This window comes from Rhinolophus sinicus, chromosome 1 (genome assembly GCF_057876585.1).
Source record: "Rhinolophus sinicus isolate RSI-liver-muscle chromosome 1, RSI-T2T, whole genome shotgun sequence".
Classification (NCBI taxonomy): domain Eukaryota; kingdom Metazoa; phylum Chordata; class Mammalia; order Chiroptera; family Rhinolophidae; genus Rhinolophus; species Rhinolophus sinicus.
Genome location: NC_142501.1, coordinates 24,191,749 through 24,204,149, shown reverse-complemented (window position 1 = coordinate 24,204,149; position 12,401 = coordinate 24,191,749). Strand labels below are relative to the sequence as shown.

Genomic DNA, 12,401 nt, shown 5'->3' with positions numbered 1-12,401 from the left:
TTTTTTTTGGTCCCTTTTTATAATTACAGTGGAAACTAGACACCTACAGCCCTGTAATCTTGAAGCTCACTGTCAAGGAGAAGACATAGAAAACACTGACTAGGCCTAAGGATGATGATGATAACGATATGGCCACGCTACTACTAACAGCAGCTGTACTTACTTAGTATATATATACTGTGACCACACAGTATTCCACGCTCACAGCTCATTAGGTAATCCCTGTAACAACCCTCTGAAGTGACTAGGGCCATGATAGTTGATATACATCTATGTGAGCGTGGTGACCCTCTAAACCTCTTTTATTTATTTTTTTGATAAAAAGTTTCTTTTTTATTTACAAATATAAAGCCTCTAATTCCCCTTCTCCTTGACCGCATTTGTAGAGAGTACTATAATTGTCATATTATAAACCTCATTCTTGAGTGGCTGGGAAAGCACCCTCTTGGAGTTAATAATATTAATCAAGTAAAATGATGCAGGGTTGTGGGGTTGGGATGGTTAAAGAAGTTCTGAGCAAAAGGAATTAATGGGTATGAATGCCCAGAGCAGAGAATTCGCATGGGGATGACAAAAGAACTGAAAGAAGTTCAGTTCGGGCAATGTGTATCCAAGGCTCTAAGCAACCTATAAATCCATATAGTAGGTAAAGGTGTGACTGGAGTGATAGAAAAAGGCAAACTGCCAGAGACGCCCACCTGTCAGCAGCAGCCTGTACTGGGGGATCCTCTGAACTGGCTTGAGCAGGTAGTGCTTGAGGGCCAGATTAGCACAGCGTGGGCTCATCTGAAAGGAAAAGAAATCTGATGATGTAAAACACAAACGTTTTTCTAAGAAGCAAGAGTCCCAGATTCAGGGACCCAGCAAGCCAAACTTTAAATAGCCAGCAGCTCTGGAAGGAGATTCATGGAGGCTCCCTTTATTTTAAGGCACAGCTGCGATGCTGCGAGTAAAACCAGGGCCAATTCACACGTAGCTCACCCTCTCATGTAGGTACCGTGTTTCCCCAAAAATAAGACCTAGACAGACCATGAGCTCTGTTGTGTCTTTTGGAGTAAAAATTAACATAAGACGCAGTCTTATATTAAGTTATATTATAAGACCCGATACTATATTATATTAATTATATTATATTATATTATGTTATATCTGGTAGTATATTATATTCATTATATTATACCCGGTCTTATAGTATATTAAAACGAGACCAAGTCTTATATTAGTTTTTGCTCCAAAAGATGCATTAGAGCTGATGGTCCGGCTAGGTCTTATTTTCGGGGAAACAGGGTAGGTTTCCCATATCACTGACTCTTTGGGAAGACTTGTTCACAGCCCTCTCACAGAGGGTGGCAGCTGCAGTCTACATTCTAAGCCAATTAGAGCCCATCCTACTCAGCAGCTGCCACTTAGAAGAGCATTTGCTAATGTATTCATAAACATAAACACCCCTCGACCAAGAAGGAAATGCATGGTCTTCAAAATAAGGTGGCAGAAATAGAACTACTGGGAATCGGATTCAAATAATAGGCACAGCCTATCAATATACTCGTAACAACAGGTAGTTCTGGGGAGAATTGCAGAAATTAAAGATAACCTGAAAAGCAGCTTTGCATCTGTTCTCTAATAAGCCTGCAGAATGCAAAATTTTTTCTCAGGTGACTAGCTATAAAAGACAGTCCCCAAACCACAGTGTATATAGGTACATTTGATCTGGAACCATTTTGGCTTGACCACAAGGAAATTTGATTCTGCCTTTAAAGCTCTTGTTCTTCATATGCCCATTTCTGAGCTTCACCCCATTGTCTATCACAGGAAATTACTGTGAGGTAGCATCAAAATAGCCAAATGAAAATGTCCCTCGTGCTAAGATGTCTTGCGCTTCTTAGCCAGCTCCAGGGTCTGGTACACAGAATAATTACGAAATTATAACGATAATACATGTTAAGAAAGCATCTAACTTTCCTGTCTTATGTTCTCTTTCGCTGCCAAGGCAACAGAACTCCTTGGACACTGAAGAAAACCTGGGTCAAGTATCCATGCCATAGCTATATATTTCACACTTCCTTTCTTAATAGCATGAGGACATCAGCAGAGAGGTAAAGAAGAAAAAGAGACTACAAACAATTTAAAAGTTTAATTATTTGTCTACTGTGTAAATTAGAAATAAGCAATATCTCAATATGCCTAAAACTTTTCTAGATTTGTGTGACTGGAATTCACTCATATTTTTTGTTTCAAAACAGAAATAATCACTAACATATATATTAACCCACATTTTACCCAAAATTGGGGAGGGGACTTAGGTAAAATTCTGATTAAAAACTAATTTTTTAAAAAGACACGTTATGTCATTTTATCATGAATCAAATCCGGCTTGTACCCTCATAGCTTTGAGTCAAAACACAAAGCTTTGGCAATAAACATATTATTAATTTTTCTTAACTTTCACACTAAAACTTGTTATTTATTCATCTTAAGGGGAAGAAATTATATTTCCCATCTATGATTGTAGATTAGTTGTTAGAAGAATAAAAGGAAAGTTTCAGCTAAAAAAAAGAAATGGCCCCTGGAGCAGTCAAATTCATAGAGACAGAAAGTAGAATGGTGGGTGCCAGGGGCTGGGGGAAGCAGAGAATGGGAAGTTGTTCAATGGGTATAGCTTCAGTTTTGCATGGCGAAAACAGTTCTGGAGACTGGTTGCATAACAAAGTGAATGTATTTAACACTAATGCATGTACACTTAAAAATAGTGAGGATGCTTAAGTTTTATTTTATGTGTATTTTACCACAAATTTAAAAAAAAAGAGAGACCCATTATATTATTCCAATGTGTAACATTTTCAAAATTAAATCTTGTAGACACTGATTTCTCACTATTTAATTTGTTCAATTCCCACTTTGATTTTGAAGGGATTATATTTTAATATCTTTTTGTTTGCAAGGTTTATTTTCAATGACTACAAATTATTAAAGTTTTAAAAGCAAACCACCCCCCCCAAAAAGTTCAACATTAGATGGTAACAAAAATACCTCAAATTCTCTAACAACAGCAGCGAAACCTGGGTTTTTCTTGCACTGCTCATCCAGCAAAGCTATATTCTTATCAAATTCTTTGATGTATGTGGAATACATTTTCAGATATGGTCCTTTCTTTACAAAAATATCAGCAATTTTTTGTTGTTCCGTCCTAAGGATAGAGAAGTGATATGCAAGAATATAAAAAGAGAGTCATTAATGTATCCAAAATATATCCAATGAGCCGATTCACATATCCAAACCATCTTTTTTTCTCTTCTTGTGAGACATATCCCAAAATGCCTATTTTTTCACCATTTCCATAACCACCATCACATCTTTCCTGGACTCTGCCAGAAAGATGGTCTCCCTCCTTCTACCATCTCATTCTTCTGTGCAGCCAGAAGAACGTGTATCAGATCAAACGCCTTACCTGGGCTTACAAAGACCCACAGGTGCTACTGCTCCTACCTTTCTGACCCATCCCACCCTTCACTCCCTCTTTCTCATTACTCTCCAAAGACAATGGCCTTGTTCATATTCTTTTGACATACAGAGTCCATTACCACTTTTGAAACTTTTACGAATGGTTCCACATGCCTGGAAATTTGGAACCCAGGCTGGCCCCTCCTTTTTGTTCAGGTATCAGTTTAAATGCTCTGCATTCTTAGAGAGCCTTTCTTAGCCAAACAATCTTCATTCACTAGCACGGCACTCTATTCTATGTCTGTGCAGATCAGAAACTGCTTTTTTTGTGTGTATGTTTGTCTGGTGCTTCTCCCACTAACATGTCTGCTCCATGAGAGCAAGAGAATTGTCTGTTTTGTGTGCTGTGATACTGCTTACATGCTTAGAGTGCTGACTCGTACACAGTAGGTATTCAAAACCTAGTTGAACACAGAAATCAAAGATCTGATAAATTGTTATCAAAAGCCAATGTAAACATAATTATTGCTTCAGAAAGTCTACTAAAACCAAAGAATGTACTAACTGAAAGACCACTGAGAGAAAACTATTTGAATAGAAAATATATTTTCCAAGGATTAGAAAAAATTTGTTAGTATATAACAAGCATAACTTTTCCCATAATTGTTTTAACTGTCCCTTAAGTTAGTCTGTCTCTTGGGAATGCTTAATATTTTAACACAGAACATCTATAGATCTAAACTTGAGAAAACTTTTAGTACAAGCAAAAATATATGTAAGTCTCCACTTGCTTGAGTAAATATGCACATTGTTAAAGCCAATTCCGATTAATTTTTAAGATAACTTTTTATAATGATGATGAAGTATGTACAGGAATTCTTTGTAAATATATTTTACTTCTACCATGACTTTAAAAACTACCTTTTAGTCATTCCTCAGTCCTTAACTCTGGATTATTTTATACTTAAACTGCAACTACATATGAATTGCTTATCTAGCATACTTTCCCAACAAGCAAAGGCATGATATTTCCAAAACAAGCCGTGGATTATATAAAAAGAAAGCTTAGAGGGAAGCAGAGATAATGAAAATATATGATACTGTTTTGTCATTCAAAACTTTTTGGATTCCCCATGGACTTTAACAGTTAATTCAATCCCCTAGACCAAACTTTCTACATATTTCCAAAGTCGTCACCAAACTTTCTACTTACTTTTTACAGCCCAGTGGAAGCTGTTAACCTTTTGGTATGCTTTTCCTGTTCTGAAATCTACAGCATCTACAATGATGTCAGACACATGTAAATTTTCTAAACCAACCAACCAAATCATCAAATGATCTCAATGTATGGCCTCTTTTCCAAAATGCAAAGAGAGTTTCATGACTTGAAGCTCCAGAAAAGATAGATCAAAAACATTAAAAATTTTTTCCAATGTGAAAATATCAACTAAACTCTCTCAATTTAAAAAATCTTGATTACCAAAAGTCACTTTAAAAGTTAAATAGGCTGATTATGGGCCCTTCTTGCATTGAAGGCAGCATTACCAAAGAATTTTAACTTTTATAGCACCAAACAGTGCTCAAAGACTGTAGATTTGAGCCATCTAAAATGATCAGTCTATAGGTAAATGCTAAGAAAATTCAATATACTGAAACAACTCCATGTAAGGAATAACACCTCTCAGTTTCACGCAGAGACCTTATGGCTTCATAGAAAATTGGAAACCCTGGGAAAGCTGAACAGTCCCTTTTTACCAGTTCAACATTCTTTCCTCCAGCTCCTTCAGGAGATCCCGGTTGAGCTCATACAGCTGAGGCAAGTAGTACAGGATCTGATTCAGGATCCGGTCCTCAATCACTGGTTTTCCAAGTTGCCTGGAAGCATGTGCTACGGCATCCCGGAAATCCTATTACAATCCAGAGGAGGAAAAATAACATGGATACACATATAACTTGATAAAGTTTTCCCTAGTCACCTTCTACCCTAAAACAATATAAATGGCAAAACTGTATTTCTGTTGTAGAATTACAAATTGAAAAGTACCCACTTCCTCCTATCCCACTTACGAACACAGGAAATTGAAAAAAAAAAAAAAAAAGTACTCAGGGTAGATATTTGTTTTTAAAACAGACTGTGTGATATTTTTCTTAAATCTTTTAGTGTGATCTCCAAACTTAGCAATTACCAAGGGGGAGTCTAGAAATCGTACTGCAACTCTAAATAGTCGCTAAAATTATTCCAATACTGCTATATGAAGACAATCCATTTATTTTAAAAGTCCCTGGGCCATCTTAACTAATTTTATTCTGGAAAAGTCCCTTTGTGCACTTTTTCAGTAATCATTTCCCAACAACTGGAACATTCTAGGTGAGGTATGTGGAGGGTGGCACATTCTTGATACCCAGAGAAAACTGGATCCCGCCCTCACTCCTGATTAACTGTTTCCTTGAGCTAGCCTCGCTTTCCTTATCTTTTTGTTTAATACTAAAAGTAAAGCCAAATAACAATGCATTTCGCTTGTACCAAGTCATTTGAACAAAATGATTTTCCTGTAGAAAGGTTTTATTTTACTGCACAGTACTCATTCATTGGTTAAAAGAAAACTGTCCAGAAAAGTATGTAAGAAGGAAACCTAAATATGGTTGAGGCAGAAAAATAAAGTTTCTGAAGAAAACCAGTGACATTCTCTTAACAATGATTGTTATGTTACTTCTAGGTCTGTTTTTTTTTTTTTTCCCCTTCAGGGAGGGAAGGGCAATATGCCTAAGTAAAAACTGCTTTCTCTTCAGATTCCTTCAGGAATATCTTTTTAATAGAAATATTATTTTTTTTAACATTCTAAACTCTGTCATATTTAGGATTATAGATAATTTGTTGAATTGTGAAGTACTTTGTCTAGGTATAAATTGTGTATTATCTAACAGATAACCTTTAGAATTTAAAGTCTGGCCTTGTTGTCACTGCCACTGTATAGTTTTAGTATACTGTATGCCATATTTACAACTAAATTGAGTTTGTTTTTCTTCTTTAAAACAGGTTTGTATTTTTTGGGGGGAGGTGGTCACAAATTAATAGGTAAATAGTAAGCAATTTTTCTACCATTGCTCAGTATTTATTTTTTCCTTTTGACCCCATTCACACATTTCTCTCTCTCATCTGTTAAATGGATTATAAGACTTTAGATATTGCACCTAAAGCTTTCTACAATGTGTTTGGCAAATAGAATCAACAAAACATTTTAACTCTGGACCTTAACTCTCCCCTCCTTCTATCCAACCTTCCCACTAATTCACCAGGATTTACATTTTTTACAAACAAAACATTTTCTTTTCACATACTCTTTTTCATTGACTTTTCCTAGAAGACTATTTAGAACATGTTTTCAGACAGGTCCACACCACCCTGCCCTATCATTCCAAAGACTTGGAGAGGGTGTGGTAGGAGACTGGTATTTGTCTAGATTATGCTATCCCCTGAGGGTAGGCCTCAAGATATAAGTAAAACAATAGTGGAATCTATTCCACAATCCTGAGGATTCAAAAACAAAAAAGGTTCCTTTATAGAAATGGTAAGTTTAATTAAAAGCTTAAAGTAAGGTTGGTAAAACAGACTCTACCAGGTTTTATCTTCCTTTACCTTTATTTCCAACTGCTTTCCCTTCACGGATTCACTTGGCAAATCAAATAAACAGAAACAAAAAAAGATACTGATTCTCCCAAGCCCTTCAACACCTGCCTCCAACATACATACATTAACTGTATTTCTTATGCTTCTTGTGAAAGACGAAAAGCTCATATACAATTTAAAAATACATGAAAGGATTCCTTTTCTAAGGTATGGCTATTTTTGACAAGTCAAATCCCCTTACACTCAACAAATGCTAACCTCCCCCGCCACATACACACAAAAAAACCCTTCACTTAGGCCTCAGTATTTGAGACTAACTTTATCTACCCAATAATCACATTAGCCAAAAAGGAGCCATCCACTTACAGTAACCAAAGAACTACTTTTACAACTAATTACTGTAATATAAAATAAGAATTTGTAACTTGCATAAGCTCTAATCCAGAAAACTACACAAAACATCTCCAGAAACCAAATGGATAACAGCCAAATTCCACATCCCAACAGCTTGTTTCTATCAGCACTCACATTTACTAGGAGAAAACAGGGCTACTTAACACTTTGAAAGTCATAATAGATTTTCCATCATGCAGCACTATAGAATGTACTTATATATCATGAATAATTTCCTCAATTGTAAATGTATTCAAATCACAACAGTTAAACATCTTCTATAGTATTTTTTTTTTTTACCAGTTTAATGATTAATGTAATTTAGACACAAGAGTTCCATGTTCAACAAAGCAGTAAGTACTGGCCTTTCTTCTGGTAGAATAAATGATCAATTTGTTTGTCCCTTGGCAGCAGGTTCACTTTCATTTTCCAGTTGGAAGGTATTTCCTCAGTCACACCAGTGAAAGTAGACATTAAGCTGCTACGTAGCTTAAGAACCCTGTTTGGCATAGCTTTTGTTAAACTCTGCATTCCATACGTCTGTCACCATTGCCAAAAAGGAAGCTTGTTTATTTAAGACACATTTTACAGGAACCAGCCAAATCCACACTGGGTTGACCTGTGGGATGGCCACCTCTAACAGAAGGCCCCTGTCGCATACCAGAGGCAACTCGGGATGAACCAATAGACCACAATGTCTTTTTAAAAATTATGAGTAGTTACAGGAGGTGGAGTACAGCATAAGGAATAGTCAATGAAATTGTGACAGCTATATACGATATCAGCGGGGTAGTAGATGGGGGGAGGGGGGTGTAAATGTCTAACTAGTACATTGTTTTGTACACCTGAAATTAATAAAAATAAATAAAATAAAAATTATCACTAGCAAGTCAGAGTAAAATAGAAATTTAGTAATTAAATAAACAAAAGAAGAATATTTAATAAAGACTATAGGGATTTAGAGAATTTATATCCATCTACCTATTACGAATTATTCCTGAGACTCAGAAAGGTATTTATTCTTAGCAAGCTACCAGGGCAATCGCTGGTCTTCATGGTGTCTTTTTGAAAACAGAAAAGGGCACAGTGCCCCTTATTCCAGGCCAATCCAACTCACACCAAAGGCACTACTCACAACTCATGGCCTTCAGAACCACACATGGCAGCCATGGCCCCAATCTCATTCCTTCACCTCAGGGCCACCATCCCCTGAAAGGAATGTGTAATGGTCCCAGGGCCAGGTGTTCACACAGGAATGACACACAGAATTTTAACTTCTCAGTTCTTCATGAACCTCTACCATTCCTAGACCTGGTGCCACTGAAATGGGGAAACATTTTTTTTTTTAATTTAATAAAAAGGATTATTACAACACATGTCTGGTTGTTTTTCTAAATGCTGACATCCGGGATAATTTGGGAAAGTGTGATGACACTTAAGAGCCAGAAGTAAAGCTATTTTGGGGCAGAAGAATCTAAATTCACTAACACCTCTTTGACTAAATCAGTGAGGACAAAAGATCGCAGGACTGGCACTTCAAAAATTAGATCTAGAATATACTTTTTCACACTGGGAAAGCTAGGTAATTAAAGGGGTTAAAGGGGTTAGAGTGTGAAACTGTTAGGTATCAAAATGTACTGATGTCAAATACATAAACTTCAGTCTGTTCTTCTAACGCAAATCCACCAGAGTCGCTATGCAAAACTGACCCACCTACATTCTAGCTTCTGGTCCCAGTAACCAAATGCATGTTCAACTTGGCATTTTTAGAAATAGACATGGGCTTCTGAATTACAAAGCATAGAATCACATTGTTCTTAATAATTCCCAGAAAACCACAAATTAAGAACCAGACCAACTTTTAAAAAGTCAGGTCCTTTGAGGTATGAACACACTAGCTTTACCAGCTCTGATTACTTGGGTGAGACCTAAGCAAAATCAATGGAAACAAAATCAAGTACGAACATCTAAGGCAACGAAGCACAAAACAGATGGCCTTGTTCCTCGGTCAGGCTTTGTATCTTCAGTGCCAAAGAGAAGTAAGTGACTTAATTAGCAGCTGTCCCGACTGGGCTTCCTGACCTCGGGGCGTTACTTAACCATTGCCTGACACAGTGAATTACAAAGACCAAAGGACACATGGAGAGATGGGGGCTCTGCAGGGCTCCCTGCCTTCATGAAGGACATTAAAAATCACTGCAGATTAAGCAAAAGCAAAGCAGCTGCTAAGGTCAAAGGGCTCTGATAAATATGCAGAAGTGAGTGTGAAACTATGAAGTTAAAGGAGACGGGGAAAGTCCCCATTTTAACAATTGGAGTTTGTTTTAAAATGAAAATATTTGTCCAGTGAAAGTATTTCTACTTCTCTATATGCTCAGACCTAGTGATATTGTACATGATCATCAATGCAAAACTGTATAAAACATCACTGAAACCAACCCTTTATCTCAAGTCTCCAACTCCCTCAATAACAAGTAATCATCATAATATATCTTAAAGGACCAATACCTACCTTCATTCTCATCTTTAGAAGATGAAAAACTAGAATTTCTCTGGTTTCGTGGGTCAATGGAAAGAAATCTGAAAACAAACTAATATACCGAAAGATACACTATACCCTATCCAGCATGCTGGAGATCTCAAGAAACCAATTTTCATCAAGTCTGAACAATCCACTAAGCACAAGGGTTCAGACAGAGAAGCGTTCACGTCTGGCCTTGCCATTCAATAGTGGGTTACTTTTGGCAGTTAGCTCCCTTTTGTCATTTAGAAAAATAGAAATATCTACTTGATAGGGTTGCTATAAGGATTAAAACAGGTAATTTACATAACATAGTTAGCATGTTGGATAGCACATAAAGATGCTCAATAAAATGGCATTGATTTAATGAAAGGTTAATTTACTGATCACATGAACATCATTTAAAATCTGTAGGTCCCTGGAAGCTTGGGGAAAGAGAGCTCTGAAACAAAGGCCTATAAAGTGAAGGAAATACCAAACCAAGGTGGGGAAAACAAACATAGCAACAAGACAAAGGTGCTCTGAGCAAGGCACCTCATTCAGTGAAGGACAGTCCTCACAGGAAGGAAGCCGCTCCAAAGTGAAGGTTTGGTAGCCATGTCAATAGATGCTTAAGGAGGACTCTACAACCAAAGAATAAATGATAAACAGTTCACAAGACTCAAAAGACAGAGAGTATTCAGTAGAACAGGGTGAAGTGATTTTAAGGTGGGAATGACTGGAGGCATCTATAAAGAAGTCTTCTATTTGTTTTATAATTTTTTTTTTAAATAAAAGAGATATTCTATTTACTAATACACATCTGGAAGTCCAAGAAGCTTTGCCTCTCACTCTATAGATTTTATTGAGAGCCTCTCAAATTTTCAAGGTAATGTATGCCCCAACCTAAAGAAATTAGTGGAACAAAGATGTTTAATTACTAGAACCACTTAACTACTATTTAACAAGTACATCTTTGTCCAAAAGACCTCAGTCTCTGATCATTCCCTTTCAAAATATTTTTTTAAATCATGCTATTTAGACATTTATGAAATAAATTTATGGAGCTGTTTATAGACCAATCAGAGAGTAAATTAGATAACAAAAACAAAACCCCAAAATACTGTTTCATTTATACTTAATTATATTAGCTGTCTAAGGTATTTTATCTTTAAAATGTGCATGTATATACAATATAATAGCAATCTCTGGATTGGACAACTTCTGCCACAAAAGGGGAAAACAAATATAAATAACTAGAGTATTACCAAACCAAGTATTACTCATCAGTTTTCTATCATTCTTTCAACAGATATTTACTGTGATAACAAGAAACACACCAGATAAAAATCTTTGCCTTCATGGAGCTTACTTTCTAGTGGAGAAAGAAACCTAGTAAAGTATATTTCATGAACAAAGACTATTTTGATTGATTTGATTAAAAGCTTACTTGATAATATCAAAAGTAAATAGTACTGATTTTATAAAATCTATATAAATACATTCTGAATAAGAGAGCACTTGATATTGAAGGCCCTTCACTTAGTCTAAAACCAATTAAGTGCTGACCATTTATTTTGCAGGATCTCATTTAATCGTCACACCAACTTTATTTAACTATTATTGTTATTCTCATTTTCCAGAAGAAAAAAATCAAGGCTTGGCTAATTTGTCTAAGAGCACATAGTCTTAACCACTAACCAATTAGTCACATTCGGTCATTCAACAAACATTTACTGAGCGCCTTCCAGGGAACAGGAACAATGGTAGGTGCTGAAAATATATGATCCCTATCTTTTATGTAGCTTACATTTTAGTAGAGAAGACCAAAAATAAACAAGTAAACGAACAAATATCCAAATTATATTAACTGCTAAGAAGAAAACAAACAAGGAAAGTCAAAGAGAAAAGGATGGTCAAAGAAGAGCTCTCGGAGAAGGCCATATTAAACCCAGACTGGAAGGATAAAGAAAGAAGTAGCTATGATCAAAATGAAGGAAAAACGAACATTCCAGGAAACTGCAGTAGCAAGAGCTCTGAGCAGGAACAACCTGAGCACTAAACTAAGAACTGAAAGGTGGTGAGTATGGTCAGAATATGGTAAGTGAGTGAGCAAATACCACCTTCCTACAATGTCTCATCTCATTACCAGAGGCAAATCACAGAGCACCTTAGAGGCTGGGACCATAATTTATTGTCCAAAGTGGATCATTTTTGACAGCAAAAGGAGCTCTATTAATAATATTATGCCAAGACATAACCAGGACTGTCCGAAGCAGGCATGGACATACGGTTATCCTACTTACTGGCCTTGGTAAGTAGCTTGGACTTAATTCTTAATGCAATGGGAATCACATAAAGAGTTTTAAGCAGGGGAGTGACATGCTCTACCATATATTTTAAGAACATCACTCTCAAATTTTTATAAGAAAAAAAATT

General features: G+C 36.3%; 1 protein-coding gene across 6 annotated transcripts in view; it reads right to left on the bottom strand.

Moving 5' to 3' along the window:
* Positions 1-12,401, bottom strand: part of FGD6 (FYVE, RhoGEF and PH domain containing 6) — a 94,086-nt gene that overhangs the window by 33,579 nt on the left and 48,106 nt on the right. For all 6 annotated transcript variants that reach the window (XR_012494064.2, XM_019732166.3, XM_074326161.2 and 3 more), the window contains 3 exons: positions 5,197-5,348; positions 3,031-3,187; positions 699-786 (listed from right to left, as the gene is read on the bottom strand). Coding sequence is in view for 5 of the 6 variants with exons in the window: in XM_019732166.3 (XP_019587725.3) it covers positions 699-786; positions 3,031-3,187; positions 5,197-5,348 (397 nt within the window). In the remaining variant the exon portion in view is untranslated. The remainder of the gene's footprint in view (positions 1-698; positions 787-3,030; positions 3,188-5,196; positions 5,349-12,401) is intronic.